The sequence below is a fragment of the Thalassophryne amazonica genome, chromosome 8 (genome assembly GCF_902500255.1).
Source record: "Thalassophryne amazonica chromosome 8, fThaAma1.1, whole genome shotgun sequence".
NCBI lineage: Eukaryota > Metazoa > Chordata > Actinopteri > Batrachoidiformes > Batrachoididae > Thalassophryne > Thalassophryne amazonica.
In genome coordinates this window covers 20,910,599-20,929,322 of record NC_047110.1, presented here as the reverse complement: position 1 = coordinate 20,929,322, position 18,724 = coordinate 20,910,599, and the positions used below count along the sequence as shown (strand labels likewise).

Genomic DNA, 18,724 nt, shown 5'->3' with positions numbered 1-18,724 from the left:
CCCTCCTCAGACGAACGGACAGGCAGAGCGGGCGAACCAGGAATTGGAGCAGGCCCTCCGCTGCGTGACCTCTGCGCACCCGATGGCCTGGAGTAACCATCTGGCCTGGATCGAGTACACTCATAATAGCCAAGTATCGTCTGCTACCGGCCTCTCCCCGTTTGAGGTGTGTTTGGGGTAACAGCCCCCATTGTTCCCGCTAGTGGAGGGAGAGGTCGGGGTGCCCTCGGTCCAGGCCCATCTGAGAAGGTGCCATTGGGTGTGGCGTACCGCCCGCTCTGCCCTGCTCAAAGCCCGGACGAGGGCCAAGAACCATGCAGACCGCCGGCGTGCCCCGGCCCCTACATATCAGCCTGGGCAGGAGGTTTGGCTTTCCACAAAAGACATTCCCCTGCAAGTGGAATCCCAGAAGTTAAAGGACAGATACATTGGACCTTTCACCATACTCAAAATCCTCAGTCCAGCCGCAGTAAAGCTGAAGCTGCCAGCTTTGCTGCGGATCCACCCAGTTTTCCATGTGTCATCAAACCTCACTACATTTCACCCCTCTGCACCCCCGGACCGGCGCCACCTCCTGCCTGGATCATCGACGGGGAGCCGGCTTGGACCGTGCGTCGGCTCCTGGACGTCTGTCGGAAGGGCCGGGGGTTCCAGTATTTGGTGGACTGGGAGGGGTATGGACCCGAAGAACGCTCCTGGGTGAAGAGGAGCTTCATCCTGGACCTGGCCCTCCTGGCCGACTTCTACCTGCGGCACCCGGACAAGCCTGGTCGGGCGCCAGGAGGAGCCCGTTGAGGGGGGGGGGGGTCCTGTTGTGTGGGCCACTGAAGAGGAGGTACTGCTGGCCCACCACCACCAGATGGCGCCCTGCTTGAAGTGCGGGCTTCAAGCACGAGAGGGCGTCATAGCAACCGGGAATGACAGCTGTCACTCGTCATCAGCACCAGCTGTCACTCATCCACATCACCACCACCATAAAGGCCGGACTGCAACTCCACCTCCCTGCCGAGAAATCAGCTACCTTGGAGGTAATTTCTCTGCTACACTTAACTCTGATTTAGAGTCTGAACTTCTTTGCAGCCGTTTTCCTGTGGTGTTGCCTTATCTGAGGGATTGGTGTTTGGTGTGATCAGCGACGGCTTCGCTTCACACTCCAACCAGATAAGTGGTTAGACAGGAGCTGCACGAGTGTGTAATTGGAGGTGGAGGTGCTCCCTCCCAAAAGAACACAGACTGTGGGATTACTGTGTGTGCTTACTCACACTCACCTGTGCTGTTTTTGTTCTCTGCCAGCAGTGCCAGGTCTGACAGCTGGAGATGGTGGCCACCTGGGGACTCAGGACTTGGCGGCTCCGGTGTTCTTCAGATCCGTTGGCGGTGAGGGCCGTGTGGGATCCGGCTCAGTTCTGAACGGGCATCTCCTATCCTCGAGCCTGCCCACACGTCACCCAACGTGTAATTGACTGTAGTTCCAAACTTGTTATTGTCTGTATTCCGTTGTGCACAATTTACAACATTAAATTGTTACTGTTTGGCTAATCCATTGCCCGTTCATTTAAGCCCCCTGTTGTGTGTCCGTGTTCCTACACTTTCACCCACAGATACCAAGTAAATACAGGCCCAGTATCGCCGATATCGATACCGATACTTTTTCATATTTAAGCTTCATAGATCCAAAGGATCCAAAAGACCCAGGATAGAATTTCGCCAAACATTGTACATGACAACAAAATACTTTATTATCACAATCAACATTTTTGTTTAAAAAAATATCACTCAACACAACTTAAAATCTCCTGAGGTAGAGAGCTGACAAACCACAATACAAGGGTGTGCTGCTCTGTGTTGTGTGACACAGTGCAGCGCTGCTCTTACAGACAGAGAATAGACTTTGATGAATCTGCGTGCGCAGCAGTCAGTGCGTGCGGGAGAGAAAAAAGCTTGAGTATCGATCTTTTTACATGTGGATCGTTCAATATCAATACCAGCGTTGGTATCGATATTATCGATATTAGGATCAATCCGCCCACCTCTACTGGGCAAGTTAGGGGCAAGTTATCAAACATGGTAAACTACGGACACAATTTCTTAACCTGAAATTGTTTTTAGCCTTGAAATATTAATCATGTTGCATGCACAAACCTCACCAATCTGTATGTTTAACACCCAGAATTTTGGGCACTTGGGTAGACATACCCAAAGTTGCATATTCCAGAATGCAAACGTTAAATGGACAAAATGCTGTATTTTGCGCACTGTAGAAATGCAATGTTCAATGTGCACCGTTAGTAAATTACCATTTTTTGTTTGTTTTTTGCAGGAGGTACGATGCTTGAGTGTATTTTTACCAGACCAGTCTCATACTTTTGTCATGATACCGTCACTAAATGCGTCACATTTTCGTGATGCAGTCAAGTTTCAGTCACTATTTTTAACGCAAGGTATAACTCTAGACCTAACCGTAGCTCCAATGCTCCCACCCCTCCATGTCACCCCAAATCTCATGATACCATCACAAAATAAGTTTGTGACAGTGTCACGAAAATATGACACATTTCATGACAGTGTCACCAACTAATAGATTAAATCACTTTTCATGTCTCATGCCAAGTTCTTGACGTGGGATCGGCTTGGGTTTCACACATGCAAATCTTTAGTTGCCAGCCCATTGGTATCTGTGCTATATTAGTTTATGAAAAAGTGTAATGTATAATACAACCCTCACAAATGCCAAAATAAACATGAACACAAGAGAATGCCGATAAATATTTTGCAGATAAAGGAAACATCATGACAGTCCAAACTACTTCAGTTACAATTTGAAATTTTTTCAGCAGCCAATTTGGAACTTTATTTAAATAAATTTTTTAATTAACCCACCCAAGCTTGGGAGTGCCACAGTTCTCAACTAAAATACAGCAACTAGTGGTGAACACTAAAGCCAGGTTGAATTGTTTTGATCATCCAAACCTTTGTATGTCCCATAGTCTCAACAGGATTTTATTTACAAGAGTAAACTTACCATTTGATGCTGTGAAATCAATAGCCACTGTGAAATTAATCTGGGTCCTACAAGACGAAATAGAAACATTAAGGTGTAACAGAGAAAGATCAATCATACTGGATTATACCACAGCATGCTTCAAATCAGGCAGCAGTGAGTAATTAAACAGCGCGCTGTCTGTCTCAGTGATGGAGCTGAGTGATAAATACAGCGCGGTAATCCTCTCAGCAGCACGCCACATCGCAATGCCCTCAATCACTGCCTCTAATGAGTATGAAGAATTCCAATTATTACATCACATCACGTGCTATCAGGAACTCACCCGCCTCTGATGTAGTCCAAGAAGGAGAGCTCAGTGTCCACCAGGCAGGACAGCAGAGTCACCTGTCAGTCAGAAAACACTCACACTGACAATAACTGACAGCAACAACTTGCACAGCGTGAATGTGTGAGCCAAGCAGCAACAACTGAACTCACCGTTCCCGAGTTTTGATACTTTTTCTTCTTCTTTCCTTTCTTCTTTGGATTTAGCACCTGCAAACAAATATGAACTTGAATCCATTTTGTTGTATCTCAGTGTTCAGTAGATGATTCATTTTGTTCAGTCAAATTAAACTCAGAATCTGTTTCCAATTCAAATAACTTATTCAGAATTTAAAAACACTGTGCCAGATTAAGCCTAGAAAGTTCACCAGATTCTCTGAATTTTCTGATTATATTATGGGCTGTAGATGATGGAATCCCTAAATTCCTTGCAATTGAACATTGAGAAACATTGGTCTTAAACTGTTGGACTATTTTTTTCATGCAACTGTTCACAAAGTGGTGATCCTCACCCCATCTTTGCTTGTGAATGGCTGACTTTTGGAGATGCTCCTTTTATACCCAATCATGAGTGTCCTCAGTTCTCAAATGCTTATTGAGTGTTGTTAGAAGGAAAGGTGATGTAACACAGTGGTAAACATACCACTGTCCCACCTTTTTTGAAATGGGTTGCAGGCATCCATTTCAAAATGAGCAAATATTTGCATAAAAACAATAAAGTATATCAGTTTGAACATTAAATATCTTGTCTTTGTGGTGCATTCAATTGAATATAGGTTGAAGAGGATTTGCAAATCATTATAATCATTATTATATGTCCACGGCTGCTTCCTCACATACAGTACACAGGATTCATTATTTCAACCAGGGAGATGTCATTGTGAGAAAAAAAACAAACAAAAAACCCCCATGAGGTAGTGTTTTCGTGATTTTAAAGACTAAGTCATAGAAAATCATTGCAGAGCTCTGACAGCAAGAACACATAGATGCAAGTTGAAGCAACACATCAGATTGTAACTTAAGTGGATTAAAATAAATAAAATTAGCTCTGCTCCTGTCTGCATCACCAAATTAGTCAGGTTGTGCCTCAAAACATCCTTAACCGACTCCTGACCTTCACTGATTTATAGTTTACGCACACTGAGCTTGTAAATAAGTTAATGAACCCGTTAGGAAATGGCATGCAGTGTGATGACAACTTCGCCTGATGGCATGTGATGTGTATGATGCTGTTGTTTTCTTTAAACTGTGATATCATGAATCCTCATATTTTAGAATTGCAATCCTGATACAATTACTGATTTATTTCTTGCTGTCACTGTGTACAGGTATACTGTGTATATACTGGACAGGACGAGTATTGTCAGTAGCCAGTACCTTGCAGACAGGCCTGGAAAATGTCAGCTATGACTTTTCAAACACTGTCTAAGCGATGAAACAGTGGAATTGTCATGAGGATTGGAGTGATTGATGGTAAATCCATGATAACTTGTCCAGGATAAAGCATGCTCAGTGTGTAGACTGCTGGTGGTCCATCTTTAAAATCCTCATCAGACAGTGCGTACGTAGAGACAGAGAGGGAGAGGTTTTCCCAGTTTGAAGAGTATCTTGCCGAAGAAATATCGTTGTTTATATAACGGCTGAGTGGATCCTTGTCATTTGATTGGTGGCTTGTATGTCACGTGACATGAATTATTCGTACCATTTGCCAATGTGTTTCACTGACCGTGCAATAGTTCTTCTTTAGCATGCAATTTTGGTGCTATATGAAATGTGCTACTGAACGCCCCGATCACTGCGCGCTCACACTACCGGGAGCGGAGTTTAGCTGACAGACAACGATTTGAAGGAGCTAATTGACGCTGCTAAATCTTCTAACACACACACACACACACACACACAAAAACCAAATCCACTATGCTGTCAGGCATCTGGAGGCTTGAAGAGCTGTTAGGGTAAAAAGCTGGACAAATTTCTGACATGATTTTTCGCTGGAGTAAGAACAACACAAAGTCTTTTTTTTGGGAAGTGAACGAAGTCAGTGCACGGCATCAGGGACTACATCATTTTGGACAACAATTTAAAGTTTGTGTTGGACTGTTAAGCACCAGTGGAACACCAAAATGTAAGTCCCTTTTCTGTTGTTTTTAAATTAATAAAATATCAAATGACAAGGATCTATTTTAGCCGTTATATAAAACAAATAATGAGTGTTCTCCCAATCTTTCAATGGTACAAATATTTCATGAGGTAAAAGCTGGAACGTACCATTCAACGAGGCTTCGTGATTTTTGTTTTTATGTTGAATAATTGGCTTAGTGCTCTCTTGGTCTAAGGTGTGATGCCAACACCTCGACATCACTCCTACCTTTAACATGAGCTGAGAGCCTTCATTGTGAGCAACAGGACTTATAATGTGTTTTCAAAAATATAATAAATCAGAAAAGACACGCACATCCAAGATGTATAAAAAAGGCAAATATCAAATGGAGACAAATATCAAAACAAAAAAATGCACAACCTGAACATTCCCATGCAAAAAGCTTTATTTAGATACACATCACTTTAAGCAGGTGGGATAAGTTCATCAGTGAAATAACCTGCTGGAGTCAGTGGCTGCAAGGAAAACCTGCACCATCTCGGCCCTTTCTGGAACACTTCGAACACCACTGCTCTAAATCATAAGACCACTTGCAATCATGTAGACGTTGGTCTAAAAATGATGTGTGGTCAGGCACAGAGCTGACATGCTCATATTGCCAGTCACAAGAAAGTGTCTGCACCTTAGACCAGCAAAAATCAGCTCCAGTTCTACACAATAAATACAAAGTCTTACTTGTTAGTTTTAGTGGATTCATCATCACATCCTGAAGAAAACGATGTCTGAAAATACTTTAATTCCTTGTTGTAGCTGAAGAAAAGTCCCTCTAGCACTTTGCGCTACAGTTGCGCCTCCGTCACATCAGTCAGTGGAGGGTTCCCCACTGACTGAGCGTTTTAACTTTTAATTAAAAGTTAAAAAAATCTTTCTGTCTAACATCTTTCTATGTAATTATCTCATGTTACAACGTGGAGACCTGCGGCTTATAGACCAGTGCTGCCTATTTACGTACAATTTCTTTTTTCTTTTTAAAATTGGTGGGTGCGGCTTATATTCAGGTGTGCTCTATAGTCCGGAAATTACAGTAGTTCAAGTTTTTTGTCACCTCACAGCTTTACACAGGTATACAAGAGATGGTGAAATTTCTTATGTGCAAACTCTGCAACTGCAAATCAAATCAAATCAATTTTATTTATATAGTGCCAAATCACAACAAACAGTTGCCCCAAGGTGCTTTATATTGTAAGGCAAAGCCATACAATAATTACGGAAAAACCCCAACGGTCAAAATGACCCCCTGTGAGCAAGCACTTGGCAACAGTGGGAAGGAAAAACTCCCTTTTAACAGGAAGAAACCTCCAGCAGAACCAGGCTCAGGGAGGGGCAGTCTTCTGCTGGGACTGGTTGGGGCTGAGGGAGAGAACCAGGAAAAAGACATGCTGTGGAGGGGAGCAGAGATCAATCACTAATGATTAAATGCAGAGTGGTGCATACAGAGCACTTGCGAAATATAGCGAAGATTCGTCCCATCCTGTCTATGGCTGATGCTGAGACCCTGATTCATGTGTTTATCTCTTCTAGATTGGACTACTGCAATGTTTTATTTTCTGGTTTACCGCAGTCTAGCATTAGGGGTCTCCAATTGGTTCAAAATGCTGCTGCCAGACTTCTGACACGAAGCAGAAAGTTTGACCACATTACACCTATTTTGGCATCCCTTCACTGGCTTCCCATCCCAGTGAGATCAGATTTTAAGGTTCTGCTACTAGTCTATAAAAATGTTCACAGACTGGCACCTACCTGGCTGACCTAATTAAACCTTATGTACTGGCCCAGGCTTTGTGTTCTCAGGATGCAGTACTACTTTGTGTCCCTAGGGTGAATAAAAAGTCTGCGGGTCACAGAGGTTTCTCTTATTGTGCTTCTGTTCTGTGGAATGATCTCCCTGTGTCAATAAAACAGTCAGATTCTGTGGAGGCTTTCAAGTCCAGACTTAAGGTGCACTTATTTTCTTTTTCGTATGGCTAGCATACTGGCATAGTATAGTTCTACGCTTTTCACTCTTTTAATTAATTTTATTAGGAAATGGAGCATGCCGTGACCTCAACTTTACCTAAATTCTGGGTGACGCTCAGGGCTTGTGGCTGGCGATCACCTTAGTATTTCCTGTTTTTCTTGCTGTTTAATGCTGACAAATTATACTGTATTTCTTGTCTTGCTGATGCTTGATTCTGTTTTTTCTCTCTGTTTAAGTTACAGCTCTATCCAGAGATGGGTGTGGTATCTGTGCTGGAGCCCCTCCTGTCCTGTGAACCAATAGCTTTTCCTGTATATTCGTTTTGTGAATTGTTCTGTAATTTATGTCTGTAGCATGGCCCAAGCAGAGGGTCACTCCTTTGAGTTTGGTGTGCTTGAGGTTTCTTCCTCAGAGGGAGTTTTTCCTTAGGGCTCTGTCCCACTGGGGAGAGGATTAATTCCGCATGAATTGAGTACACAAATTACAGGCGTTCGTTGTCGTCCGCAACAAAAATGGCCAAAAATGACAAATGTCTCAGTATGAATTATGGATATATTAATAATATATAGCAAATATATGATGAACAATCACAGTTATATAACGCATGTAGTGAGGAAACTGATCCAACACATTGAGATTATCACGGCAGTATTACGGGTGTATTATGAATGCATCGCGCACGTGTTGCGCATGCATGGCATCTGCATTGCGGTCATAAAATAAGCGCACTCGGGCCGTCGGCATCACAATTCACACCGATACAGCCTCTGGAGCATTTGCTGGACTTGGACAAGTTGATCACAGCGTTAATGTTCATTTTGTCATGCGAGGGTTAACTGTTAATGAGTTTGGGGAGTGGGAAAGCCGCTCGGGGTGTGAGACGGTGGGTTTTTTTTTCAGCGTGTGTTGTGGGTAAACAGCAACTCTTCCTTTTGTTGGTGTTAAATAAAAGTCCTGGATTGCAGCAGCTATGTCTTTGTGGATTTACACAGCCGGACCGGCACTGACTGACAGGTATGTCGCTTTCTGCCACATATAATACTTTGGGTTTACGTGACGTGTTTGTTATGCATTCACAGATTGTCTGAAAATCAGCTGCAAAGCAGATGTAATATAAACACTTTATTCATGGCCAATTTGTATGCATTCGCTACAACATATTTTAGTTTGTGATGTGGACATGATGGGCACGCAATATATCTGTTTTACACACTGTCCCGGTCCGCTGCCAAGCCGCAAATCCCCGTCAGTTGTGGATATCAGTGGTTAACGGCAGATATACAGCACATAGAGTGAGTATGTATTGTGTATGAATTGAGTATATATGGAGTATGTAAAGCGGATGTAATCCGCATTAAGATTTTTGAACAACTCAAAAATCCTGGCTGCGGACATGCGTGCCTCTGCGGATGATCACGGGTGTGTTCGGATGACGGCCGACTCATACAGGCATGTTACACGGATATTGCGGATGTTGGGCGAATATGGGCCAATTTTGTGCGCAATCCATACGCAAATCCTCCTAAACGCCAGTGTGACAGGGCCCTTACCACTGTAGCTCTGAGGGTTAGTAAGGTTAGACTTTACTTGTGTGAAGTGCCTTGAGGCAACTCTGTTGTGATTTGGTGCTATATAAATGAAAATAAAGTGAAATTGAAACTGAAAACTATTCCATTTATTAATCCTATTAGTTCAACCAATAATTTCCACCACTTTTTTTTTTTACCAACATTGAAGCAAGTTTAACTTCTGACCCCTGTACAAACTAAAGCTGACCTTTGTTACCATTCTTAATGTTTTTACCCATAACTCCATAACATTCAGTCATAGATAGTCCAAACTATACCTTTTGGGAATATTTATGTTCAGACAAATAATGTGGTATAGCTTTCAATATGATTGGAACATTTTAAAATTTTGACCCCTGTGTAATTCTTAAATTGACCCCTACCTGGCTGTCTATTGAAAATTCAAGTGGATACTCAGTTTTTTCAAAGGAGTAATGTTTAAGGAGTATGTGTGCCGACTTTGGTGCTTGTTTCCAGAAATAAACAATTGATACAGTTATCTGCTCCACTAATTCTGCTGGTGGAACACACAGCGAACAAATCACATCAATCATGATCATCCCGGACAAAGCGTGACACATCCGTGACAGTAATGACCAGGAATAGCACTAAAATGTACTTTGTGTTTACAAAAAAAGCACAGAGCTGTGATCCACCTGTTAGGGATGCAGACATGCACTACACAGATTACACAGAAGCAATCAGAAGCTATTAAATTTCCTTTTGACCTTGATAAATTGTGTTGCCTTTGCAAATCTCACCTGTTCGCATGTTCAACACCTGTAATATTGCAAACTCGGGTGAACACAAGTTGCATATTCATGAAGGAAACTGCAGTAAATGGACAATACACATTATTTTGTACACTGAATAATCCCCATGAGGGAGTGACCAAATGCACATTGTTATCTTGAGGCTATGTATGTCTGAGCACTGGGTGCAATTTACAAGATTCATGGATGGAAAGACAGACAGATGGACAGACATGGTGATTTCTATATAGTCTTTCCACCTCAATTTTTTTTGCCTGTGGGGCTTCTTAAAAATTCTGTCCATTGTCTTGGGAGCAGCCAAATGAAGTGAGCCAGTCTGAATTTCACTTCAACATGTTTGTGTTTTTGCATCATAAGCCAAGGCTTCAACCCACACTTTTCTATTTTTTGTTGAGTTCATATGGAATATAACTGCAGTAGCACAGCTGCTGTACTTACAGTATGTATCATACACTGTAAATTGTAATATGTTGTGTTTGGTTGAAAAAGTTAGGAAACTTTTTGCTTCACTTTCCTCCAGGTAAACATATAAGTAAACACACAAGTTTAGTGAATAAAGTACAGCAAGTTTAACTTTCGGGTTTCTTACAGAATTGGCTGGAAGGAGCAATGAGGAGTCAGCGTGGACTCTGACATCGTGCTGAATGTCAGGTCTGGTAACAATGATAAGCTCAGGATCTGACAGGCTGAGTTGAAGGTGGTGAGAAAGGATCCACACTAACACTGTGGAGTCCTGTGGCATGAAGCAGAGGTAGAGTTTACTGTTACCACCACAGCAGCTGCAATTAACCTTGAATCTGAATCATCTCCAACACTGAATTCTTCTTTTTCCCTCTTGTAACAGACATTATGTAATTCCTGAGCGGATCCCTGTCATTTGATTGGTGGGTTGTATGTCACATAACATGGATTATTCGTACCATTTGCTGTTGTGTTTCACTGACCGTGCAATTTTGGTGCTATATGAAATGTGCTATTGCATGCCCCGACCACCGCGAGTGCTCACATTACCGTGGGCGGTGTTTAGCTAAACATGGCAGATTCTGTTTTGCTGGCAGACAGCGATTTGAAGGAGACAACTGAAGCTTTTAATTCTTCTAATACCAAAAAAAAAAAAGAAAAAAAAAAAAAAACAAAAAAAACAAAAAAAAAACAAACCTAAAACAAATTCACCACACTGTAAGCCATCTGGAGGTACGGAGGGCTGTTAGGATGAAAACCTGGACAAATTTCTGAAGCAATATTTTATGTAGTTTCTAAATAAATAAAATATCAAATGAGAAGGATCTATATTCGTTGTTCTATAAAACAAATAATGAACATTTTTCCATTCTTTCAATGGTATGAATATTTCCTGAGGTGAAAGCTGGAATGCAGCATTCAACAAGGCAAAATTCATGTTGGACTGTTAAGCACCAGTGACGCACACCAAAATGTAAGTCCCTTTTATGTAGTTTATAAATAAATAAAATATCAAATGATAAGGATCTATTTTCGCTGTTATATAATACAAGTAATGAATGTTTTTCTATTCTTTCAATGGAACAAATATTTCCTGAGGTGAAAACTGGAATGTACCATTCAACGAGGCGAAGTTCGTGTTGGACTGTTAAGCACCAGTGGTGAAGACCAAAATGTAAATCCCTTTTATGTAGTTTATAAATAAATAAAATACCAAATGATAAGGATCTATTTTTGCCCTTATATAAAACAAATAATGAATGTTTTTCCATTCTTTCAAAGGAACGAATATTTCATGAGGTGAAAACTGGAACATACCATTCAACGAGGCGAAGTTCGTGTTGGACTGTTAAGCACCAGTGATGCACACCAAAATATAAGTCGCTTTTATGTTGTTTATAAATTAATCAAATATCAAATGTACCATTCACCTCACTGAATGGTATGTTCCAGCTTTCAGCTCATGTAACATTTGTACCACTGAACTCATAAACATTCATTATTTGTATAATATTTCCAGAAAGTTTCATCTAAATCATCTCAAGTTTTGGGCTCATCCTGGTACCAAATTTAGAAGACATTTCTAAATATCTGACTTAAAAAATTAAGGAATTTTAACATCCAAACATCTTTTTTTTTAAGTTGACATGCTGCTATGTATTGATGGTCTTCAACTAGCATTTCTTGACACAAAACCTCTTTGTTTTACAGTTTTACATATTAAATCACAGTTTTGGGGATGAAGGTAAAAGAGATGGACACTGGATCATGCACTCCTGTGCCTGTGTGAGTGTGTATATCACCTCGTAGATGTGGAACTGCGATTGGCTTCTGCACATTTCTCTGTAGCTGGTGCTGAACTCGCCAATAAAGTCGTGACTGTAGAAATCAACACAAACACAGTCAGATTTCAACTAAAAAAGCCCTCTTCTTTATTACAGTTTACCTCAAAAGATAATTAAGACATTTGGGGCCAAAATGATTCATCACTTCACTGCTTGCTTGCCTCTACTGGTGGTTGGCTCTCACTGCGGTATTGTATCACTTCCTGTTCCGGAGCACAGCGGTGTTTTGCTGTATCTGTTAGCTGTTTAATCTGTGCAGTTAGATTGATCTAGTTACCTAGATAACGATTTGTTTCACAGTGTAATCTTCACGTGCCTTAACTAAAGCACTCCTTCTGCTGAATCACCTCTAAATTATTTACACATTATTCACTTTGTGTGCTTTTAGGAATCCGCTAGCTTAGCGCAGCTACTAGCTCTTAGCCGGTTTAGCATGGCGGCTTCTCGTGTCTCTCCCGCACTTTTCTGCTCTGGGTGTGAAATGTTTAGTTATTCCTCGGCCTCCTTTAGCAGTAATGGTACTTGTAATAAGTGTAGCTTATTCGTAGCTTTGGAGGCCAGGCTGGGCGAATTGGAGACTCGGCTCCGCACCATGGAAAATTCTACAGCTAGCCAGGCCCCTGTAGTCGGTGCAGACCAAGGTAGCTTAGCCACCGTTAGTTTCCCTCTGGCAGATCCCGAGCAGCCAGGAAAGCAGGCCGACTGGGTGACTGTGAGGAGGAAGCGTAGCCCTAAACAGAAGCCCCGTGTACACCGCCAACCCGTTCACATTTCTAACCGTTTTTCCCCACTCGGCGATACACCCGCCGAGGATCAAATTCTGGTTATTGGCGACTCTGTTTTGAGAAATGTGAAGTTAGCGACACCAGCAACCATAGTCATAGTCAGCTCCCAATTCAGATCAGGGAGACAGACACCCTCTCTACTTTTAAGATTAGGCTTAAAACTTTCCTTTTTGCTAAAGCTTATAGTTAGGGCTGGATCAGGTGACCCTGAACCATCCCTTAGTTATGCTGCTATAGACGTAGACTGCTGGGGGGTTCCCATGATGCACTGTTTCTTTCTCTTTTTGCTCTGTATGCACCACTCTGCATTTAATCATTAGTGATCGATCTCTGCTCCCCTCCACAGCATGTCTTTTTCCTGGTTCTCTCCCTCAGCCCCAACCAGTCCCAGCAGAAGACTGCCCCTCCCTGAGCCTGGTTCTGCTGGAGGTTTCTTCCTGTTAAAAGGGAGTTTTTCCTTCCCACTGTAGCCAAGTGCTTGCTCACAGGGGGTCGTTTTGACCGTTGGGGTTTTACATAATTATTGTATGGCCTTGCCTTACAATATAAAGCGCCTTGGGGCAACTGTTTGTTGTGATTTGGCGCTATATAAAAAAATTGATTGATTGATTGAATTGTCTTCCGGGGGCCAGAGCAGGCGACATTGAAGGAAATTTGAAACTGCTGGCTAAGGCTAAGCGTAAATTTGGTAAGACTGTAATTCACGTCGGCAGTAATGACACCCGGTTACGCCAATCGGAGGTCACTAAAATTAACATTGAATCGGTGTGTAACTTTGCAAAAACAATGTCGAACTCTGTAGTTTTCTCTGGGCCCCTCCCCAATCAGACCGGGAGTGACATGTTTAGCTGCATGTTCTCCTTGAATTGCTGTCTGTCTGAGTGGTGTCCAAAAAATGAGGTGGGCTTCATAGATAATTGGCAAAGCTTCTGGGGAAAACCTGGTCTTGTTAGGAGAGACGGCATCCATCCCACTTTGGATGGAGCGGCTCTCATTTCTACAAATCTGGCCAATTTTCTTAAATCCTCCAAACCGTGACTATCCAGGGTTGGGACCAGGAAGCAGAGTTGTAGTCTTACACACCTCTCTGCAGCTTCTCTCCCCCTGCCATCCCCTCATTACCCCATGCCCGTAGAGACGGTGCCTACTCCCAGACCACCAATAGCCAGCAAAAATCTATTTAAGCATAAAAATTCAAAAAGAAAAAATAATATAGCACCTTCAACTGCACCACAGACTAAAACAGTTAAATGTTTTCTATTAAACATTAGGTCTCTCTCTTCTAAGTCCCTGTTAGTAAATGATATAATAATTGATCAACATATTGATTTATTCTGCCTTACAGAAACCTGGTTACAGCAGGATGAATATGTTAGTTTAAATGAGTCAACACCCCCGAGTCACACTAACTGCCAGAACGCTCGTAGCACGGGCCGAGGCGGAGGATTAGCAGCAATCTTCCATTCCAGCTTATTAATTAATCAAAAACCCAGACAGAGCTTTAATTCATTTGAAAGCTTGACTCTTAGTCTTGTCCATCCAAATTGGAAGTCCCAAAAACCAGTTTTATTTGTTGTTATCTATCGTCCACCTGGTCGTTACTGTGAGTTTCTCTGTGAATTTTCAGAACTTTTGTCTGACTTAGTGCTTAGCTCAGCTAAGATAATTATAGTGGGCGATTTTAACATCCACACAGATGCTGAGAATGACAGCCTCAACACTGCATTTAATCTATTCTTAGACTCAACTGGCTTTGCTCAAAATGTAAATGAGTCCACCCACCACTTTAATCATATCTTAGATCTTGTTCTGACTTATGGTATGGAAATTGAAGACTTAACAGTATTCCCTGAAAACTCCCTTCTGTCTGATCATTTCTTAATAACATTTACATTTACTCTGATGGACTACCCAGCAGTGGGGAATAAGTTTCATTACACTAGAAGTCTTTCAGAAAGCGCTGTAACTAGGTTTAAGGATATGATTCCTTCTTTATGTTCTCTAATGCGATATACCAACACAGTGCAGAGTAGCTAACTAAACTCTGTAAGTGAGATAGAAGATCTTCACTTAGCCTGGAAAAAGAGTCTGTTGCTCTATAAAAAAGCCCTCCGTAAAGCTAGGACATCTTACTACTCATCACTAATTGAAGAAAATAAGAACAACCCCAGGTTTCTTTTCAGCACTGTAGCCAGGCTGACAAAGAGTCAGAGCTCTATTGAGCTGAGTATTCCTTTAACTTTAACTAGTAATGACTTCATGACTTTCTTTGCTAATAAAATTTTAACTATTAGAGAAAAAATTACTCATAACCATCCCAAAGACGTATCGTTATCTTTGGCTGCTTTCAGTGATGCCGGTATTTGGTTAGACTCTTTCTCTCAGATTGTTCTGTCTGAGTTATTTTCATTAGTTACTTCATCCAAACCATCAACATGTCTATTAGACCCCATTCCTACCAGGCTGCTCAAGGAAGCCCTACCATTATTTAATGCTTCGATCTTAAATATGATCAATCTTTATTAGTTGGCTATGTACCACAGGCTTTTAAGGTGGCAGTAATTAAACCATTGCTTAAAAAGCCATCACTTGACCCAGCTATCTTAGCTAATTATAGGCCAATCTCCAACCTTCCTTTTCTCTCAAAAATTCTTGAAAGGATAGTTGTAAAACAGCTAACTGATCATCTGCAGAGGAATGGTCTATTTGAAGAGTTTCAGTCAGGTTTTAGAATTCATCATAGTACAGAAACAGCATTAGTGAAGGTTACAAATGATCTTATGGCCTCAGACAGTGGACTCATCTCTGTGCTTGTTCTGTTAGACCTCAGTGCTGCTTTTGATACTGCTGACCCTAAAATTTTATTACAGAGATTAGAGCATGCCATAGGTATTAAAGGCACTGTGCTGCGGTGGTTTGAATCATATTTATCTAATAGATTACAATTTGTTCATGTAAATGGGGAATCTTCTTCACAGACTAAGGTTAATTATGGAGTTCCACAAGGTTCTGTGCTAGGACCAATTTTATTCACTTTATACATGCTTCCCTTAGGCAGTATTATTAGACGGCATTGCTTAAATTTTCATTGTTACGCAGATGATACCCAGCTTTATCTATCCATGAAGCCAGAGGACACACACCAATTAGCTAAACTGCAGGATTGTCTTACAGACATAAAGACATGGATGACCTCTAATTTCCTGCTTTTAAACTCAGATAAAACTGAAGTTATTGTACTTGGCCCCACAAATCTTAGAAACATGGTGTCTAACCAGATCCTTACTCTGGATGGCATTACCCTGACCTCTAGTAATACTGTGAGAAATCTTGGAGTCATTTTGATCAGGATATGTCATTCAAAGCGCATATTAAACAAATATGTAGGACTGCTTTTTTGCATTTACGCAATATCTCTAAAATTAGAAAGGTCTTGTCTCAGAGTGATGCTGAAAAACTAATTCATGCATTTATTTCCTCTAGGCTGGACTATTGTAATTCATTATTATCAGGTTGTCCTAAAAGGTCCCTGAAAAGCCTTCAGTTAATTCAAAATGCTGCAGCTAGAGTACTAACGGGGACTAGAAGGAGAGAGCATATCTCACCCATATTGGCCTCTCTTCATTGGCTTCCTGTTAATTCTAGAATAGAATTTAAAATTCTTCTTCTTACTTATAAGGTTTTGAATATTCAGGTCCCATCTCATCTTAGGGACCTCATAGTACCATATCACCCCAATAGAGCGCTTCGCTCTCAGACTGCAGGCTTACTTGTAGTTCCTAGGGTTTGTAAGAGTAGAATGGGAGGCAGAGCCTTCAGCTTTCAGGCTCCTCTCCTGTGGAACCAGCTCCCAATTCGGATCAGGGAGACAGACACCCTCTCTACTTTTAAGATTAGGCTTAAAACTTTCCTTTTTGCTAAAGCTTATAGTTAGGGCTGGATCAGGTGACCCTGAACCATCCCTTAGTTATGCTGCTATAGACTTAGACTGCTGGGGGGTTCCCATGATGCACTGAGTGTTTCTTTCTCTTTTTGCTCTGTATGCACCACTCTGCATTTAATCATTAGTGATTGATCTCTGCTACCCTCCACAGCATGTCTTTTTCCTGGTTCTCTCCCTCAGCCCCAACCAGTCCCAGCAGAAAACTGCCCCTCCCTGAGCCTGGTTCTGCTGGAGGTTTCTTCCTGTTAAAAGGGAGTTTTTCCTTCCCACTGTCGCCAAGTGCTTGCTCACAGGGGGTCGTTTTGACCGTTGGGGTTTTTACGTAATTATTGTATGGCCTTGCCTTACAATATAAAGCGCCTTGGGGCAACTGTTTGTTGTGATTTGGCGCTATATAAATAAAATTGATTGATTGATTGATCAATAAAAAAATTATTTTTACTTACTGGTAAGGTTAGATGGTACTCATGTTAAGTGCCTTGAGGCAGCAATGTTGTGATATCGCACTATACAAATAAAATAAACTGAATTGAATGTATTTTGACAATAAATGGATCCTTTAAGTGAATTAATATACAAAAATTACCATTAATATTGCTGTTCCAGCTTGTTAAATTGAGGATTTACAAACAGTGAAGAACTCATCACCTTATGGTCTGGGGAAAATGGGACATTTTCCAGACACCATGATTCCACAGTTTGTTTGTTAAAGCATCGATATTGGAGAGAATTATGAGATGCACATTTCAAATGAACAAAATAGCATGTACTGTCCATTTCACACATCTGCCTTCATGATTTGGCGCTCTATAAGTTCCATAAACGTGTTGCACCACATCACGCCTCTGCTGTGGGGAAAAAAAAAACACACCTCATAAAAAGTGGACAATACAAGTATGAACCACCTTTTCCTCTGTAGATGACCCATGGTCACAGACGTACAGTCATGAAATGACATGAATGAAGGAATGCGCTATTATCATGTCCACATCTGCTGGCCCGGCGTGTCTTGACGGCCCCACGCGCATGTCCAGCCCGACACGCATCTCCTGTGGGCGACGTGCCGCACCTGTAAGTACTGCAGAAATGAAGACAAGGCTGGCTGCACTTGGTTTGATACTCACTCTTGGTCATGTCATTGTGAATGTTTCACTTTGATTTCGTTTAAGGCGTTCATTTTGTTTTCCGTCAGTTTCGATTTTGTTTCTTTCCTTTCGTTTCAGTGATTGGTAAAGTCCAGGTTCTTTCGTTGACGATTTTTGAGTTTTTGACGTTGTATCTTTCATCCAGTTGTCGCCGTGTAACCACGGCATAACACTTGTTCATTTAATTTCATTTGTTTCATTTATTTTCATTTATATACGTAGTGCCAAATCACAACAGAGTTGCCTCAAGGCGCTTCACACAAGTAAGGTCTAACCTTACCAACAGCCAGAGCAACAGTGATAAGGAAAACTCCTTCTGAGGAAGAAACCTCAAGCAGACCAGACTCAAAGTGGTGACCCTCTGCTTGGGCCATGCTACAGACATAAATTACAAAACAATTCACAAAATGAAAATACAGGAAATGTTGCTGGTGCACAGGACGGTTTCCCTAAGCTTCACTAAAAGACCCAGAATTTAGATAAAATTGAGGCTGCGGTCCACTCCGTTTCCTAATAAAATGAATTAAAAGAGTAAAAAGCATAGAAACATACTATGCCAGTATGCTAGCCATACGAAAGGGAAAATAAGTGCGTCTCAAGTCTGGACTTAAAAGTCTTCACAGAATCTGACTGTTTTATTGACGCAGGGAGATCATTCCACAGAACAGGGGCACGATAAGAGAAAACTCTGTGACCTGCAGACTTTTTATGCACCGTAGTGACACTAAGTAGTCCTGCACCTTGAGAACACAAAGCCC

The 18,724-nt window shown here is 41.6% G+C and overlaps 1 protein-coding gene across 1 annotated transcript in view; it reads right to left on the bottom strand.

The window, feature by feature from the left end:
* The window catches only part of LOC117515333 (copine-8-like), a 414,918-nt gene that overhangs the window by 68,599 nt on the left and 327,595 nt on the right, over window positions 1-18,724 (bottom strand). The window contains exons 11-14 of the mRNA XM_034175840.1: window positions 12,052-12,127; window positions 3,482-3,538; window positions 3,327-3,388; window positions 3,023-3,069 (exon numbers count right to left, since the gene is read on the bottom strand). Coding sequence (XP_034031731.1) covers window positions 3,023-3,069; window positions 3,327-3,388; window positions 3,482-3,538; window positions 12,052-12,127 — 242 coding nt within the window. The remainder of the gene's footprint in view (window positions 1-3,022; window positions 3,070-3,326; window positions 3,389-3,481; window positions 3,539-12,051; window positions 12,128-18,724) is intronic.